The sequence below is a fragment of the Hyperolius riggenbachi genome, chromosome 5, assembly GCF_040937935.1.
Source record: "Hyperolius riggenbachi isolate aHypRig1 chromosome 5, aHypRig1.pri, whole genome shotgun sequence".
In the NCBI taxonomy this organism is placed as follows: Eukaryota; Metazoa; Chordata; class Amphibia; order Anura; family Hyperoliidae; genus Hyperolius; species Hyperolius riggenbachi.
The window spans coordinates 200,742,736-200,762,047 of NC_090650.1; the positions used below are offsets into that span (position 1 = coordinate 200,742,736).

Below are 19,312 nucleotides of genomic sequence, written 5' to 3' on the forward strand. Positions count from 1 at the left end.
CAGTACTTCATACAGTACGGCACTTGTTTCTGAGGCTTAGTCCTCACGGTATTACTGTTGCACCAAGCACTCACACTACTCAGGTGTTCAGAGGTTAGCATTATATCGGATTGTCGGTGATACTGCAGATCATCAATAATCGGATATATATCTTTATTCCCAGTGATACTGCAGATCACCGAGAATCAGACCCTCTCTGCTACACCGATCGTGACACTCCCATAAAAGGGTCAGTCCTTTAGATCAGGTGTTTTTTTGGCCATACTTGTTATAGGTATAAAAATTACAAAGTCCACACATGTTTTACGACCATCACAAGATAGGCTCCCAGGCTGTGAGGGTCACCAGGTGAATGCAAGGGAAATGATGCCCTATGATTTGTAGTTACACCCCTTATAGAGCTTCCTTATCTCTAGAGGAAGGGGATTGTGGGAGAGAGTTATCATGCTATTTTTTTTCCTGGGTTTCAGCAGAGTACAAAGCTTCTTGTGCTGTGGTGGAGCAAACACATTCAACTGGCAACATTACATAGCAGGCTGTGCTTGGTCATATATTTATTTATTTATTGTATTTATAAAGTGTCAACGTATTACGCAGCACTGGACATTAGTTTAGGTTACAGACAATATTTATGGGTGACATACAGCAATATGACAATACAGGAATACATGCAAACCAGACCACACAGCACAGTATGAGTACAAGGTAATGCTTAGTCAGTCACTGGATGGAAGCATGGAGATTAGACAAGTTGGTTCACTCAAATGCATACCATGGGTTTACAGTAATGGAGGTGCATGATCAGGTAGGACACAAAAGGAGGAGGACCCTGCCCAAAGGCTTACAATCTAGAGGGAGAGGTAGGGACACAAAAGTTAGGGGACCAGCGTTCCGCTGCGGGTTTAGAGCACTAGTGAGGGGTGGTAGGCCAGAGTGAAAAGGTGAGTTTTGAGGGCCTTCTTGAAGGTGTTGAAGTTGGGGGCTGCCCTAATGGGTGGTCATAATGCAGCAGCTTCCTGCTTAATGTAAACCGAACATAGAGTAGTTACTGAATTAGGTGTGTAGTAATCTGCAGTACTTACCAGTGATTTATGCACAGTACCGCAGCATATATATATATATGTATATATATATATATATATATATATATATATATATATATAATTATTATTATATCTATAATTATTATTATTGATTTATAAAGCGCCAATATATTCAGTGGCGCTGTACAAAGTAAGAAACAAACTTGGGGTACATAATAATCAGGGTTGCTCGGATATCCCCAATCACAATTCGAGTGAATTTGAATCCGGATATGCTCAAATCCAGATTCGGTCGTGATCACGATCACGAATAGAAACCGATATCCTCGGGTCCTTTTCCAAGGATATTTTTTTTAAAGGTACAGGTAAGTAATTCTGGTTAATTAAAATTAATAAAAAATACTTTTCTCATGTTTTTATATTATTTAACCCTTTGTGGAAACTGGTAAGGGGTACCCCTATACACATTTTGTACCATTGCCAAAAAAACAAGCTTTTGTGACCGTAGGCTATGACCTCTTTGGCCTAGGGGCCCCAAACTCACCAGTCCTGAGCCCCCTAACAGTCCCTACAATGCTTGCAAATTTGCCACTGCTGAGCCATCGTCCTTTGAAGAAATTTGAGATTTTGACACTGAAATAGGAAGCCCAATAAAAGCCAATGGCAAAATTCTGCATTTTTGCACCCCCATAACTCTGGTTTGAAGAGTTGTAGGTAACCCAAATTTGGGGTGCAAGTACATCATTATGCCTTCTACTTTCATGCCTAATGTTGTGAGCCTCAGACTTTGCTAACGGCAATGGCGGCAATTTTCGTTCATCACCGGTACCATTGCCAAAAAACAAGCTTTTGTGACCCTAGGCTATGAACTCTTTGGCCTAGAGGCCCCAAACTCACCAGTCCTGAGCCCCCTAAGAGTCCCCACAATGCTAGAAAATTTGCCCCTGCTGAGCCATCGTCCTTTGAAGAAATTTGAGATTTTTTACAGTGAAATAGGAAGCCCAATGAAAGCCTATGGCAAAATTCATGCACCCCCATAACTCTGGTTGATTATCACCCGCCGACTTTAGCAGTTAATAGCAAAGGACTCTTACATCCTAGCAACACTACATTTGCAGGATATGTTAAAAAGATAGTAGGAAACAATATTTAAAAAAAATATTTATATTTTTTTATTTTTTGTTATGTTCAGAGTGTGGGAATTTTTTTTTTAAAATGACGTGGGGTCCCCCCTTCTGAGCCTCTGTAACCCCTTGTCTCTCATGCAGGCTGGGATAGACAGAATGCGGAGCCCAGCCCGACTGGGGCTTTGCACCCTGAGCTATACCACCCACATGGTCCATGCTATGGGGGGGCTCCAGGGGAGAGGGGTGGCCAAGCCTTCCCCTTTGCCCCTGAGCCCTTGTCCAATCCATGGACAAGGGGCTCTTCCCCACCTCCGGTGCCCCAGGAGGAGCTGGGGCGACGACTAACTGGGGGGGTTTTATGGTGGCATCTGGGAGTCCCCTTTAAGAAGGGGACCCCCGATTCCTGCCCCCCTCCCAGGAGAAATGAGTATAGGGGTACCCCTTACCCATTTCCGCAAAGGGATAAATGAAATAAAAACACAACCACGAAAAAAAGTATTTTATTATTCTAAATGAAACAGAAATAACTGTACCCTTAAAAAAGTTCCCACGCCAATATTCTTGGAAAGGTCCCACGCCAATATCCTCTGCAATCTTCATTAACTTGATTGAAGATCTCCACTGCCCCGACGCCACACATGCCGCCCCCCGCGCAGCTACACTAATTAGTATAGCTGAGAATGCGTCCTTTAGATTGCATAGCTGCTGCCTCCTGCTGTCCTCCCCGCCTCCTCACCTGTCACCCTCACCTAGCCTGGCACCTGGTGCACCCATGGGTACACCAGGTGCCAGGCTAGATGAGGGTGACAGGTGATGGCAGGCGGGGAGGACAGCGGGAGGCAGAGGCTATACGTCCGCATAGGACGCTCTCTCAACTATACTAAAGTGTATAGCTGAGAAAAGCATATTTAAATTTTGGCTCCAAGGCTCCCCTTTGGTTCCTTAACAGACCAATGGGGAGCCTTGGAGACAAAATTTAAAGATGCTTTTCTCAGCTATACTTAGTATAGCTGAGAGAGTGTCCTACGTGGACGCATTGCTGCCAGCTCCTGGTGTCCACCCTGCCTCACACCTGCTGTCACCCTCACCCATGCTGGCAGCCTGTGAACCCATAGGTGCACTGGGTGCCAGTATGGGTGAGGGTGACAGGTGGGGGGACAGGGAGGACAGCGGGAGGAGCCGGCGGCAATGCATCCGCATAGGCAGATGCTCTCTTAGCTATACTTAGTATAGCTGAGAGCTGCGGCAGGGAGCGACGTGTGTGGAGGCGCCAACGGAGATCTTCAATCAAGTTGTTAAGAAGATCACAAAATTAGAGGATATTGGCATGGGAACTTTTTTTTAAAGGTACAGTCATGTATTTCTGGTTAATTAAGATTAATAAAATACTTTTCACGTTGTTGTGTTTTTATTTCATTTAACCCTTTGTGGAAATGGGTAAGGGGTACTTTATACCTCTATACTCATTTCTCCTGCGAGTAGGGGCTAGCATCTGGACTCCCAGATGCCACCATGAGCCCCCCCCCCCCCCCCGGGATTCGTCGCCCCCACCTCCTCCTGGGGCACCGGAAATGGGGATGAGCCCCTTGTCCATGGATTGGACAAGGGCTCGGGGGCAAAGGGGAAGGCTTGGCCACCCCTCTCCCCCAGAGCCCCCACCATACCATGGACCATGCGGGCTGGTATAGCTCAGGGTGTGAAGCCCCAGGCGGCCGGGGCTCCGCATTCTGGCTATCCCAGCCTGCATGGGGGACAAGGGGTTACAGAGGCTCGGGAGGGGGGACCCCACGCCATTTTAAAAAAAAATTTCCCACCCTCTGAACAAAAAAAAATTTAATTTTTTTTAAATATTTTTTCCCACTATCTTTTTAACATATCCTGCAAATTTGGTGTTGCTAGGATGTAAGCGGCCTTTGCTATTAACTGCTAAAGTCGGCGGGACTTTTTTCACTAAGAACTAAAATCTATTAACCCTTCGCACTCTCGCATGCAAATGTTCAAACAAATGCATTCAATGATTCACTCATCCAGGCACAGCTGTTATCCCTACAGCTAAGTTAAAAGCCGGGGTCTTCGTTCACAGAAGAATGCATTCTTATGCTCAGTCACCTATATTGCGCAGAAGTACCCAGGTAAACATAGGTGTCCTAACTCTGGCCCTTTAACATGCATAGTGCAGACATGCAAACACATTCATTGCATCAAACCTATCAATGGATTAGGAGCACACATCCTGACGTCCTCTCCTGGGACAGATAGTGCATCTTACCAATCGCACAAGGGAGCTAACGTAATGTATCCATGTGCACCATGCACATACACCAGCATAAGCTGTGTGCATGCTGACAAACACATACAGGGGAAGGAGGGAGTGCACTGAATTAGACCCTAGCCACAGGGGTCAGCAACAAGAAAAAAATACATATATCCAGGCACATCGCATCTAGTTAGGACATTAAATAAGTTAAGGAAAGGGAGGTACTGAAGGGGTTGTGGCTAGAAAACAGCAAAAATCTATTAACCCTTCACACTCTGGCATGCAAATGTTTAAACAAACGCATTCAATGATTCACTCATCCAGGCACAACTGTTATCCCTACAGCTAAGTTAAAAGCCGGGGTCTTAGTTCACAGAAGAATGCATTCTTATGCTTAGTCACCTATACTGTGCAGAAGTACCCAGGTAAACATAGGTGTCCTAACTCTGGCCCTGTAACATGCATAGTGCAGACATGCAAACACATTCATGAAGGATCTTAAGGATATACTGTAATGTATATTTGAATGTGACTTTGATGCATGACTTATTTACTTGCAAACTGCAAACCTTACAAAGCTAACTTACAAATTACATTAACCCATCCCATTTATTTTAGGTACAGAGTTTTGAAGAGGATTACCCAAAGTCACTCAATCAGGACAGGTTATCAGGTTAGTATTGTTTTTCCTTTAGATCTGTATTAATTATGGAGTTTACTTCATAGTGATAATGGTCTTGCTAACAATAGTACTGTCTCCACATGGTAAATCTTAATGTTAAATAAATGTTAATATTGTTACTTGGCGCCAGCTGTCCAGGAGCAGAACAGGAAAGGATAGGTCCCTGCAATTTCTTTAAAAGGAGGTTGCCATCTTTATTCTCTAACTGTCCTGTCCTGCTGAGCGTTTGGATTTACCGTAGTTGTTTTTAGTCACACACCTGCAACAAGCATGCAGCCAGTGTAGACAGACCGCAGTCAAAGCATTTGATCTGCATGCTCATTCTGTACCAGTGACTGATGCTGGGCATTCACAGATGGATTCCTTATTATCAATCGAGCCGCTCATGGCTCGATTGATAATTTCCGACGTGTCCAATACCCCGCCGGATCGATTCTGCGCTCGATCCCCGCGGGTGGACAATGGGACAAAAACGAGCGGAAGATAAGAAACGCCCACGGGGACGAGCGGGAATCGATCCGGGCGCACGTGGGGACGCGCTGGGATCGAACCAGTGGCTCGATCCGGTGCATAATCTACTCCGTGTATGCCCAGCATAAGTGCTATGCTGGGAATACACTGCTCGATTTTGAAACTGCAGTCTTAAAACCCCTTAAGGACCAGACACTTTTTTTTCCATTGAGACCACTGCAGCTTGAACGGATTATTGCTCGGTCATACAACCTACTGTCTAAATGAATTACCTCCTTTTCTTGTCACTAATACAGCTTTCCATTGGTGCTATTTGATTGCTGCTGTGATTTTTAGTTTTTATTATATTCATCAAAAAAGACATGAATTTTGTCAAAAAAAATAATTTTTTGAAATTTCTGTGCTGACATTTTTCAAATAAAGTAAACTTTCTATATACATTTTTGTCTAAATTTACTGTACTACATGTCTTTGGTCAATAAATAGACACTTATTGGAAAGTGAATTTCCCCAGTTTGAAGCATCTCTGACTTTTCTGAGCACCTGTCATGTTTCATGAGGTGCTAGAATTCCAGGATAGTATAAATACCCCCCAAATGACCCCATTTTGGAAAGAAGACATCCCAAAGTATTTACTAAGAGGCATGGTGAGTTCATAGAAGATTTTATTTTTTGTCGCAAGTTAGCGGAAAATGACAGTTTGTGACAAAAAAAAATAATAATAAGTTTCCATTTCTGCTAACTTGTGACAAAAAAATGAAATCTGCCACGGACTCACCATGCCCCTCTCTGAAAACTTTGGTGTGTCTACTTTCCAAAATGGGGTCATTTGTGGGGTGTGTTTACTGTCCTGGCATTTTGGGGGGTGCTAAATTGTAAGCACCCCTGTAAAGCCTTAAGGTGCTCATAGGACTTTGGGCCCCTTAGCGCACCTAGGCTGCAAAAAAGTGTCACACATGTGGTATCGCCGTACTCAGGAGAAGTAGTATAATGTGTTTTGGGGTCTATTTTTACACATACCCATGCTGGGTTGGAGAAATATCTCTGTAAATGAGAATTTTTTGATTTTTTTACACACAATTGTCCATTTACAGAGATATTTCTCCCACCCAGCATGGGTATGTGTAAAAATACACCCCAAAATCCATTATACTACTTCTCCTGAGTACGGCAATACCACATGTGTGGCACTTTTTTGCAGCCGACTACTCCTCACGGTTTAGGGCCCCTGAAATGCCAGGGCAGTATAGGAACCCCACAAGTGACCTTATTTTAGAAAGACAACACCCCAAGGTATTCCGTTAGGAGTATGGTGAGTTCATAGAAGGTTTTATTTTTTGTCACAAGTTAGCGGAAATTGATTTTTATTGTTTTTTTTTTCACAAAGTGTCATTTTCCACTAACTTGTGACAAAAAATAAAATCTTCTATGAACTTATCATACACCTAACGGAATACCTTGGGGTGTCTTCTTTCTAAAATGGGGTCACTTGTGGGGTTCCTATACTGCCCTGGCATTTTAGGGGCCCAAAACCGTGAGGAGTAGTCTGGAAACCAAATGCCTCAAAATGACTGTTCAGGGGTATATGCATCTGCAAATTTTTGATGACAGTTGGTCTATGAGGGGCCGAATTTTGTGGAACCAGTCATAAGCAGGGTGGCCTCTTAGATGACAGGTTGTATTGGCACTGAAGTGCAGGAAGCGCAGGATGTTCTCAAATCGTGACCTGGACATGGCAGCAGAGAACATGGGCATGTGATGTATTGGGTGCGTAGACCAATAAGACCACAATACATTCTTTTTGACTTTTTGAGGTGGGTGAGGGTTTGGCCGGGTGATCAGAAGCCCGCAGGGGGCAGATTAGGGCCTGATCTGATGGATAGGAGTGCTAGGGGGTGACAGGTGGTGACAGGAGGTGATTGATGGGTGTCTCAGGGTGTGATTAGAGGGGGGAATAGATGCAAGCAATGCACTGGGGAGGTGATCAGGGGGGGTCTGAGGGTGATCTGAGGGTGTGGGCAGGTAATTGGGGGCCTGCAAGGGGCAGATTAGGGTCTGATCTGATGGGTAGCAGTGACAGGTGGTGACAGGGGGTGATTGATGGGTGATTTATGGGTGATTGATGGGTGTTCAGTGGGTGATTAGAGGGGAGAACAGATGTAAATAATGCACTGAAGAGGTGATTGGGGGGGGTCTGAGGGCGATCTGAGGGTGTAGGCGGGTGTTTGGGTGCCCGCAAGGGGCAGATTAGGGTCTGATCTAATGGGTAGCAGTGACAGGTGGTGACAGGGGGTGACGGGGTGATTGATAGGTGATCAGGGTTTGATTAGAGGGGAGAATAGATGCAAGCAATGCACTGGCGAGGTGATCGGGGGAGGTCTGAGGGCGATCTGAGGGTGTGGGCCAGTAATTGGGTGTCCGCAAGGGGCAGGTTAGGGTCTGATCTGATGGGTTAGGGTCCGCAAGGGGCAGGTTGGGGTCTGATCTGATGGGTAGCAGTGACAGGTGGTGACAGGAGGTGATTGATGGGTGATTGATGGGTGATCAGTGGGTGATTAGAGGGGAGAACAGATGTAAATAATGCACTGGGGAGGTGATCAGGGGGGGTCTGAGGGCGATGTGAGGGTGTGGGCAGGTGTTTGGGAGAATAGATGCAAGCAATGCACTGGCAAGGTGATCAGGGGGGTCTGAGGGCGATCTGAGGGAGTGGGTGGGTAATTGGGTGCCCGCAAGGGACAGATTAGGGTCTGATCTGATGGTAGCAGTGATAGGGGGTGATTGATGGGTGATTGATGGGTGATCAGTGGGTGATTAGAGGGGAGAACAGATATAAACAATTCACTTGGGAGGTGATCTGAGGGCGGGTCTGGGGCGATCTGAGGGTGTGGGCGGGTGATCAGGTGCCCGCAAAGGGCAGGTTAGGGTCTGATCTGATAGGTGGCAGTGACAGGTGGTGACAGGGGGAGATTGATGGATGATTGACAGGTCATCAGTGGGTGATTACAGGGGAAAATAGATGTATACAGTACACAGGGGGGGTTCTGGGGGGGGGGTCTGGGGAGGATCTGAGGGTGTGGGGGGGGTTGTCAGGAGCCCCCAGGGGGCAGTTTAGGACCTAATCTAAAATATAGCATTGACAGATAGTGACAGGGAGTGATTGATGGGTGATTAGGGGGGTGATTGGGTGCAAACAGTGGTCTGAGGCGGTGATCAGGGGGGGTCTGAGGGGTGCTGTGGGCAAACATAGGGCAGGATCAGTGTGTGTGTGTTTACATGCACAGCCTCCTCCTCCCCTGGTGGTCCCTCAATCACTGGGACCACCAGGGGAGGAGGCAACCTGTATAATACACTTTGTATACATTACAAAGTGTATTATACGCTTTGTATGTGGAGATCGCAGGGTTAACAACCCGCCGGCGCTGCAAATTGGCGGGTGGGTGGAGCCTAATGCCGGCGGATGCACGCACATCCCTGCGCGTGATCCCCGGCTAATCAGTCCCCCAGGGGTTATGCGGTCCTGGGGGTGCCACTTCGCCGCCGCCTATTGGTAGTGGGCGGTCGGCAAGTGGTTAAGATGGCTAGATATGTCCTATGTGTCCCGCCCAATCGTTTCGCAGCTCGATTCCGGATTGAAGTGAATGGAAAAAAATAAGAAGCACGAGCGGAAGATAAGAGAATTGACTGCGGAATCAAGCAGCGAAACAATTGAGTGGGAGAATCGAGCGGCAAAATCGAGCTGTGTATGCCCAGCATTAGACTCTACCAGTTAGAGTTAGAGCAGCACAGAATTCAGGCATCTGGCATTGTTTATTAGAGAATGAGGATGACAGCCTCCCTATTCCTCTCACTTCAGGTTCCTTTTAATAATTTTTCAGGTTCAGATTATCAATAATAGATTTTGTTGAAAAAAAATCAGTGATTTTCAGTAGAGATGGGCGAACGGTTCGCCGGCGAACGGTTCCAGGCGAACTTCGGGTGGTTCGCCTTCGCCGGCGAAGGCGAACTTTACCGGAAGTTCGATTCGCCCCATAATGCTCTATGAGGGTCAACTTTGACCCTCTGCATCACAGTCAGCAGGCGCATTGTAGCCAATCCGGCTATACTAAGCCCTGGAGCCCCACCCCCCTTATATAAGGTAAGCTCCGGCGGCCATTAGCCTCACTCGTGTGCCTGCTAGAGACAGACTAGGGACAGCTGCTGCAGACTTGTTCTCCTAGGGACAGATTAGTCAGGCTCTTGCCTTCTTAGCTTGTTCCTAGCTGAATCTTATTGCTATAATAGCGCCCCAGAACAGCTATTTTCAGAGCTCATTCTGCTCGTGTGATCAAATTTTTTTTTCTGTGTTTGAAACTGACACTTGTGTTGTTTAGACAGCATTGCTAATTCATACTGTGTGTCCCACTGCCAGCAGCAGCAGCAGCAGCACATTCAGTGACTACCTGTGTGTGTGAGACACTTGTGTTACTTAGGCAGCATTGCTAATTCATAATGTGTGTGTCCCACTGCCAGCAGCCCACCAGCATTCAGCAGCACATTCAGTGACTACCTGTGTATGTGACAGGGAGCTGCACATTGTACTACCCACCCAGTACTGCATTTACCTACTACTAGTACCTGTTGTGTTTAGTTAACCCACCTCATCACTGCATACACCTACGTTTGTGTTGAGTTAACCCACCTCGCTGCACATAACTACCTTTTGTGTTGAGTGAACTTGCCTCACTGCATATAACTACCTTTTAAGTTGAGTGAACTCACCTCACTGCATATCTACCTTTTCTGTTGAGTGAACTCACCTCACTGCATATAACTACCTTTGTGTTGAGTGAACTCAGCTAACTGCATCTAACTACCTGTTGTGTTCAGTGAACTCACCTCACTGCATATATAACTACCTTTGGGTTGAGTGAACTCACCTCACTGCATATAGCTACCTTTTGTGTTCAGTGAACTCACCTCACTGCATATATAACTACCTTTGGGTTGAGTGAACTCACCTCACTGCATATCTACCTTTTCTGTTGAGTGAACTCACCTCACTGCATATAACTACCTTTGTGTTGAGTGAACTCAGCTGACTGCATCTAACTACCTGTTGTGTTCAGTGAACTCACCTCACTGCATATGTAACTACCTTTGGGTTGAGTGAACTCACCTCACTGCATATCTACCTTTTCTGTTGAGTGAACTCACCTCACTGCATATACCTAGCTTCCCCCCGATTTGGACAAAATGGACAAACCAGGTAGAGGAAGAGGTAGAGGCAGACCCAGAGGAAGGCCACCTGGCACTGGCAGGTCTGTGCGAGGTGGTGTTGCTGTGATTTCATGTGGACCTGGCCCAAAGTAAAGTGCTCAGAAGAAGGCACGTGCCATCACTTCCCAAAATTGTGAGGACGTGCTTGAGTATTTAACACAGAACACCTCATCTCTCGCAGCCACCAGCGCTACAACAAGCACCACATCCGCTGCATTTGACACTTCGCAGGAGTTATTTGGTGGTGGTGGTGGTGAAATCACTGATTCACAGCCACTACTGCAACAACAAGAAGAAGGCACAGGTACACCACCTCATACGTCTGAGTTAGGTGGCGATAGTATGGACGTAACGTATGAGGAGGGGCATGGTGAACCGCCTGAAGTTGGTGCAGTTGTGGAGTTGTCTGAGGAAAGCGAAGCTGGGCAGGAGGATTATGATGACGATTATACGGATGTCACGTATGTTCCCAATAGAGGAGATGACTAGGGGGACAGTTCAGAGGGGGAGCCAGAGAGGAGTAGGAGGAGACGACTCCATGATAGAAGCAGAGGGAGCTCGTCTTCAGAAACAGCTGGGGGCAGTGTCCGGCGCCATGTATCGCCAGCTATGGCCAGCCAGCCAACATGCCCTTCAAGGTCAGCTGTTGATGCCACCGTAGTGCCATCATCCCAGGGGGGCTCAGCAGTTTGGAAATATTTTATGGTGTGTGCCTCAGATAGGAGGAAAGCTATCTGTTCTCTCTGCCTCCAAAAATTGAGCCGTGGAAAGGCCAACACTCACGTAGGGACAAGTGCTTTACGAAGGCACCTGGAGAAAAGGCACAAACAGCTATGGGAAGAAAACCTGAGGAATAGCAGCACCCCTCAAAAGACAAGCCACTCTCCTTCTCCTCTTCCTCCTTCAGGTACATCGTCTTCATCCGCTTTCTCCCTTGAACCTTCACAGCCACCCTCCTTCACACCGCCTCTGCCCTTGAGCAGTTCCTGCTCCTCTGCCCACAGCAGTAGCCAGGTGTCCGTGAAGGAAGTCTTTGAGCGGAAGAAGCCAATTCCGGCCAGTCACCCTCTTGCCCGGCGTCTGACAGCTGGTGTGGCGGAACTATTAGCTCGCCAGCTATTACCATACAAGCTGGTGGAGTCAGAGGCTTTCCGTAAATTTGTGGCCATTGGGACACCGCAGTGGAAGATACCAGGCCGCACTTATTTTTCACGAAAGGCCATACCCAAACTGTACCGTGCAGTTCAGAGGCAAGTGGTGTCATCTATTGCGAAGAGCGTTGGGTCAAGGGTCCACCTGACCACGGATGTCTGGTCTGCCAAGCACGGGCAGGGCCGCTACATTACGTACACAGCCCATTGGGTCAACCTGGTGACCGATGGCAGCAAACAGGGAGTACGTGGCTGCGCAGCGGACCGACTTGTGACACCTCCACGGCTTGCAGGCAGGCCTCCTGCCACCTCCTCTCCTTTTCCTAAAGCTACACCCTCTTCGCTGTCAACCTCCTCCTCCTCCTTGGCTGAGTGTCAGTTGAACCCTAGCGGTGCTGCCATCTCCTCTTCCTCTCCAGCTACACAGCCCCATCTCCCCAGAGCCTACACTGCATGCCAGGTACGACGGTGTCACGCAATTCTAGACATGTCTTGCCTCAAAGCGGAGAGTCACACTGGAGCAGCTCTCCTGGCTGCTCTTAACAAACAGGTGGAGCAATGGCTGACCCCGCACCAGCTGGAGATCGGCAACGTGGTGTGTGACAACGGCTGCAATTTCCTTTCCGCTTTGAATTTAGGAAAGCTGACACATGTACCCTGCATGGCACATGTGCTGAATATGGTCGTGCAAAGATTTGTCTCAAAGTACCCAGGCTTAGAGGACATCCTGAAGCAGACCAGGAAGTTGTGTGGGCATTTCAGGCGGTCATATACGGCCATGGCACGCTTTGCGGACATTCAGCGGAAAAATAACTTGCCGGTGAGACGCTTGATATGTGATAGCCCAACTGGCTGAAATTCCACCCTGCTCATGTTCTCTCGCCTGCTAGACCAGGAGAAAGCCGTCACCCAGTACCTGTACAACTACAGTAGAAGGACACAATCTGGGAAGATGGGGATGTTGTGGCCCAACAGCTGGACACTGATGCGAAATGCATGCAGGATCATGCAGCCATTTGAGGAGGTGACCAACCTGGTGAGTCGCGCTGAAGGCACCATCAGCGTCTTGATCCCCTACGCTTACTTCTTGGAGCGTGCCGTGCGTAGAGTGGTGGATAAAGCTGTGGAGGAGTGTGAAGAAGAACAGTTACGGCAGGAGGAGTCATGGGAGCAATTTTCATCCGAACCAGATGTTTCATCGACACCTACGGCAGCACAGAGGGGGGAGGAGGAGGAAGAAGAGGAGTCGTGTGGGGAAGGAGAGGAGTCAGACTCGGGTGACGATTATGAGGAATGTGTTTCTGTGGAGGAGGAAGAGGTGGTGGCGGTGGCAGAAGAACAACCGCAGCAGCCATCACAGGGGGCTTCTGCTGCTCCACGTTCCCATGGTATTGTTCGTGGCTGGGGGGAGGAAGAGGAGTTGCGTGACGTCACTGTGGAAGAGCAAGAGGAGATGGAGAGTACGTCTGTATCCGACTTTGTGCAGATGGCCTCTTTCATGTTGTCCAGCCTGTTGAGGGACCCCTGTATCAAAAAACTCAAGGGGAATGACCTGTACTGGGTGGCCACGCTACTAGACCCTCGGTACAGGCACAAAGTGGCAGACCTGTTACCAACTCAACACAAGGCGGAAAGGATGCAGCACTTGCAGAACAAGCTGTCAATGATGCTTTACAATGCATATAAGGGTGATGTGACAGTACAAAGCAATAAAGGTACCACTGGCAGTAATCCTCCTCCTCCCCAGTCCACGCAGGCAAGGACAGGACGGCCCAGCGATCTCGGGGTGATGTCGGACATGCGGACATTCCTTACTCCAACGCCTCGCAGTAGCCCTTCGGGATCCACCCTCCACCAAAGCCTGGACCGGCAGGTAGCCGACTACCTGGCCTTAAGTGTGGATGTACACACTGCGACTGCGAGCAGCGAGGATGAACCCTTGCTCTACTGGTTGCGCATGCTTGACCTGTGGCCAGAGCTGTCCCAATTTGCCATACAACTTCTCTCTTGCCCTGCCGCAAGCGTCCTGTCAGAAAGGACCTTCAGTGCAGCTGGAGGCATTGTCACTGAGAAGAGAAGTCGCCTAAGTCATGACAGTGTTCAGTACCTGACCTTTATCAAAATGAATGAGGCATGGATCCCTGAGGGCTATTGCACGACCGAAGACTAAGTCAGTCCCCACACACAACATCTCTGCCTGCTTGACTGCCTTCTCCGCCACCACCACCAGGGTCCAGGACTCTAGGCGGATTCCCGAATTTTTAAGGCCGCTGCTAGCAGCGCCCGCTATACTAATTTTTCTGGGGCGTGTACATGCCTGCCTAATTTTTCTGGCTGAACTGCAGGTGGCTGCAACAAAAAAACAAAAGGCATGTACATGTGCCCATCCCCCTTCGTGATCATTACCTTGCCGCGGGGAAGGGGCTTGCGTATCACAATGAAGCAATGACCTCCGGCTATATGAGTGTCTCGGGTGGGGGTGGCATACCAAAGATAATAAGGTCGTTGTTTCATTGTGGTCAGACCAAATTTGATCAGCTGGACAGTCACTGTTCTGTCATTCAGCTACATCAGCCGGGCGACCATATGGGCTGAAAAATACAACCATCTACATTTTAAAACAATTTAAAAATACAACCATCTACAGTTTCAAACAATTTAAAAATAAAACCATCTACAGTTTCAAACAATTGAAAAATACAACCATCTACAGTTTCAAACAATTGAAAACAATGGCAAAAAACTTGCCCTCCGTAAAACATTCTTGGCAAATGCTTTCGACTTGGTTTGTCTTCCGCTGGGTCAAGGGTCCATCTGACCACAGATGCCTGGTCTGCAAAGCATGGTCAGGGCAGCTACAGCATGAGTCTCAGCAGGCTCCCACTTCGGGCCGGAATCCAGCCTTCATTCCCCGCCCATTACCTGTGGTGACAATGGCAGACTTGCCCTCCATAACGGATTCCCGTTAAAGGATTTAAAGTTGATTCATTACAATTAGGGCCTCAAAAGTCCTCCTGAGTCCTGTATTGTTATTTTTGGTCACTACCTCGGGGCGGGCGTGCATGCCTGCCTGCTGCCCTCCTTGCCTGGATGTGTGGTGGTAGCCGTTTCTTAGGCTCCAACTCCAGAACCCAATACAACCATCTACAGTTTCAAACAATTTAAAAATACAACCATCTACATTTTAAAACAATTTAAAAATACAACCATCTACAGTTTCAAACAATTTAAAAATAAAACCATCTACAGTTTCAAACAATTGAAAAATACAACCATCTACAGTTTCAAACAATTGAAAACAATGGCAAAAAACTTGCCCTCCGTAAAACATTCTTGGCAAATGCTTTCGACTTGGTTTGTCTTCCGCTGGGTCAAGGGTCCATCTGACCACAGATGCCTGGTCTGCAAAGCATGGTCAGGGCAGCTACAGCATGAGTCTCAGCAGGCTCCCACTTCGGGCCGGAATCCAGCCTTCATTCCCCGCCCATTACCTGTGGTGACAATGGCAGACTTGCCCTCCATAACGGATTCCCGTTAAAGGATTTAAAGTTGATTCATTACAATTAGGGCCTCAAAAGTCCTCCTGAGTCCTGTATTGTTATTTTTGGTCACTACCTCGGGGCGGGCGTGCATGCCTGCCTGCTGCCTTCCTTGCCTGTGTAGTGGTAGCCGTTGCTCAGGCTCCACACCGGATTCCATCCCTCATTACCCGGCCATTACCCTGGGTCACAAATGGCAGACTTGCCCGCCTCCATATGATTCTTGTGAAATGAATGTGGTGTCATCTTTGCCCGCCATAACTGTTTCTTGGTAAAGGATTTAAAGTACATTCATTCAAATACACAACAGGGCCTCGAAAGTCCTCCTCCTGTATTGGTATTTTTAGTCACTACCTCGGGGCAGGCATGCATGCCTGCCTGGCCTGCTGCCCTCCTTGCCTGTGTAGTGTTAGCCGTTGCTCAGGCTCCACACCGGATTCCATCCTTCATTCCCCGGCCATTACCCGGGGTCACAAATGGCAGACTTGCCCGCCTCCATAGGATTCTCATTGTAGCGGTACTGAACAAGTACACAGCAAGTAGAAAATGTAATTTAAAAACAAAACGTAAGCTTTTTAACAATGCCATGGAAAGTTGAGAAGGCAGTCACACACTACCTGACATCAATGAGTGAGGAAGAGCAATCTCGCCATGTTGCGCAGTAGTCCAGCATGGCCATCACTACACAAACAGCTGGTAACTTGCGGTGCGTTACACAGTTAGTTTGGTGTGTCAGTGTGAAGCAGTACTCTAATTACACTACCTGATTGATGTATACACATGCAAGATGTTTTAAAGCACGTTAGGCCTGCAATTTAGCATTCAATGTGATTTCTGCCCTTAAAACGCTGTTTTGCGTCACATCCAGATTTTTCCCCGGGACTTTTGGCGTGTATCCCAATCCGCCATGCCCCCCTCCAGGTGTTAGACCCCTTGAAACATCTTTTCCATCACTTTTGTGGCCAGCATAATTTTTTCTATTTTTCAAAGTTCGCCTCCCCATTGAAGTCTATTGCAGTTCGCGAACTTTTCCGCGGACCGAACCTTCCTCGGAAGTTCGCGAACCCGGTTCGCGAACCTAAAATCGGAGGTTCGGCCCATCACTAATTTTCAGTTTGGCTTTGTACAGTATATTGCAATAATTAGTGGCAAACATTACTTTAGCTTGATTTCTTTTCATGTGCATAATATTAATTATTTGCCAATGTATTTAAAAGAAACGGAGAGATTTTAATCAGCAAACATCTTAAAGGCACCGTTGAGCAAACGTATGTCGATACCTTAGGACGATGTGTAGCAGTTAAAGTAGCACTCCCAGGAGATTCTTTCACTATCTATAATGTCTATGGGCCGCATGAAGGGAAAAAAAATTTCTTCCAGCGTCTAGGTACCCAGCTACTACTAGAACCTAACCATTTAATAGTAGGAGGGGACTTTAATGAGGTCATGCACCCTCTTGAGGATAGAAGAACTGAGGGACGTGGTCCTCCCTCTCACGGACCCCAAGATACATACCTCTCTAAACTCAGTAATCTTTTAACACTACAGGATACCTGGAGATACCTTTCACCAAGTGAAAGGGAATTCTCGTTTTATTCCCATCCTCATAGGTCCTTCTCGAGGATAGATTACCTGTTCACCTCTCCAGATTTTATCCCTAGGCTAATTAAAGCCACAATACATGATGCAGTAATCTCAGACCATTCTCCTATTTCAATAGTCCTAAGCGAGCTCACTCCCAGAGGCTCTGATTACATTTGGAGATTCCCGTCACACCTTTATAGTGACGAGGAGTTTCACCCCCTACTACAGAACTGGTGGCTAGAGTTTAGTGAAGATAATAAAGCCCATAAAAATGACCCTCATTTATTTTGGGACACTGCTAAAGCCGTCCTCAGAGGGCGCATCATAGCCTATGTCAGCTCAAAAAAAAAAAAGTAGCAAAAGAATACACTGCTCAGATCAACAAAGTAAGACAGGCTCTGTTAGAATACCAGAGCTCACACTCACCATCCTCTAGGGAGCAGTGGCTCAAAGCTAAAGCAATAGCAGATAAATGGTTCAAACAAAGAGAGCTCCTCACTCAACCCTATAAAAAACTACAATTCTTTAAGCATGGCAATAAATCAGGCAGACTCTTAGCTAGGTTGGCCAAAGGAGGATACGACCCATCCCTCATATCAGGCCTTCAGAACGACTTAGGGGAAATCAAGAATCATCCAAAAGATATCAATGATATCTTCTTATCCTACTATAGGAACCTTTATACTAATTCCCATACCTTTAATGAAGCCGTTAGCACAAGGTGGCTAGATTCAGCCCCCCTTAAAAAACTCAATGAGGAAGACCTCAATACCCTCAATGCCCCAACTACCACCCCTGAAATAATTCAAACTATCAAAAGCTTGGCCAATAATAAAGCACCAGGCCCAGATGGCCTTTCCTCAGAATTTTTTAAAATACTACAATCAGAAGTCTCCCCTACCCTTACTGAAGTATATAATAGAATCTTGCGTGGTGAACAGTTTTTGCCCTCTGGAAATGATACCTACATTAAAGTAATCCACAAAAAGACAAAAGATCCTACCCTAGCGGAATCCTATAGACCCATTTCACTAATTAATCAAGATCTCAAGGTCTTAACCAAATTAATGGCCAATCGTTTGGCCCTAGTCATGCCCAAGCTTATTCACCCTAACCAGGTGGGCTTTGTGAGGGGCAGGTCTGCAGTCACTAATATCAGAAAGCTGCTATTAATCCTAGAGCAGGTAAAAGCGTATCCTATAACCAATAAACAGAGCGCTCTTCTCTTGCTTGATGCACATAAGGCCTTTGATGAAGTTCATTGGCAATGGCTGGACTTGGTCTTAATAAAAATGGGTTTCACTAGTAGTTTTCTCAATCTGTTCAGATTAATGTATCAAGCCCCTAAAGCCCGCATCTATACTCCAGGTTTCCTGTCTACGTCTTTCCCCCTCCAAAAGGGGACGAGACAGAGGTGCCCTCTATCCCCCCTACTATTCAACCGAGCCCTCGAACCTCTCGCTAGACTACTAGATAGAGTAATCGATGGAATCAGGGTGGGAGGGGTCAAGACCACTCAGGCACTATTTGCGGATGATATTCTGCTTTTTCTGGACGATCCTCTAGCCCAGGTACCTAAAATTTTACAATTGATCGCAGAGGTAGGCAGAGAATCTGGCTTTAAAGTTAACAAAACAAAAAGCGAGCTTATGTTCCTTTCTAGTAAATGTAAAATCCCATTAGATACAGATCTTAGGGTTAAAATCACTAAAGGACCAATAACATACTTGGGAGTGCAGGTGGGTAAGGACCCCCAATCACTTTATAATCTCAATATAACTCCACTCATCCAAAAATTAGTCAACCAGCTGCGTAGCTGGGAAAATCTCCCCCTCAGCCTCTCTGGAAGAGCAGCCTTATTCAAGATGATTACTTTTGGTAGGCTCCTATACCCCCTACAAGTACTCCCTTTCCTCCTAAAGCACTCTGATATACAATCCCTAAATAGAGCCACCTCACTTTTCCTCTGGAAAAACAAGCGATCAAGGATAAAACTAAGCAGACTTCAGATTCCTAAGGGCCTGGGTGGTCTTGCCCTCCCCAATATTAGACTCTATAACTTAGCTTGTATGCTGCGTCACATTCGTGACTGGGTATCTCAAACCTCTGGTTTTTCTAACTATAAGCTTGAGGCAGCACTGGTGGAACCCTGGACCCCAGTAGGTCTGTTACACTCCAAATGGTCTTCTCTCCCTGTTCGAC

General features: G+C 47.0%; 1 protein-coding gene across 2 annotated transcripts in view; it reads left to right on the forward strand.

Annotated features, from left to right (window-relative positions):
* The window catches only part of ITPRID1 (ITPR interacting domain containing 1), a 337,509-nt gene that overhangs the window by 210,672 nt on the left and 107,525 nt on the right, over positions 1-19,312 (forward strand). For both annotated transcript variants that reach the window (XM_068236573.1, XM_068236574.1), the window contains exon 9: positions 5,046-5,100. In XM_068236573.1, the coding sequence (XP_068092674.1) occupies positions 5,046-5,100 (55 nt within the window). The remainder of the gene's footprint in view (positions 1-5,045; positions 5,101-19,312) is intronic.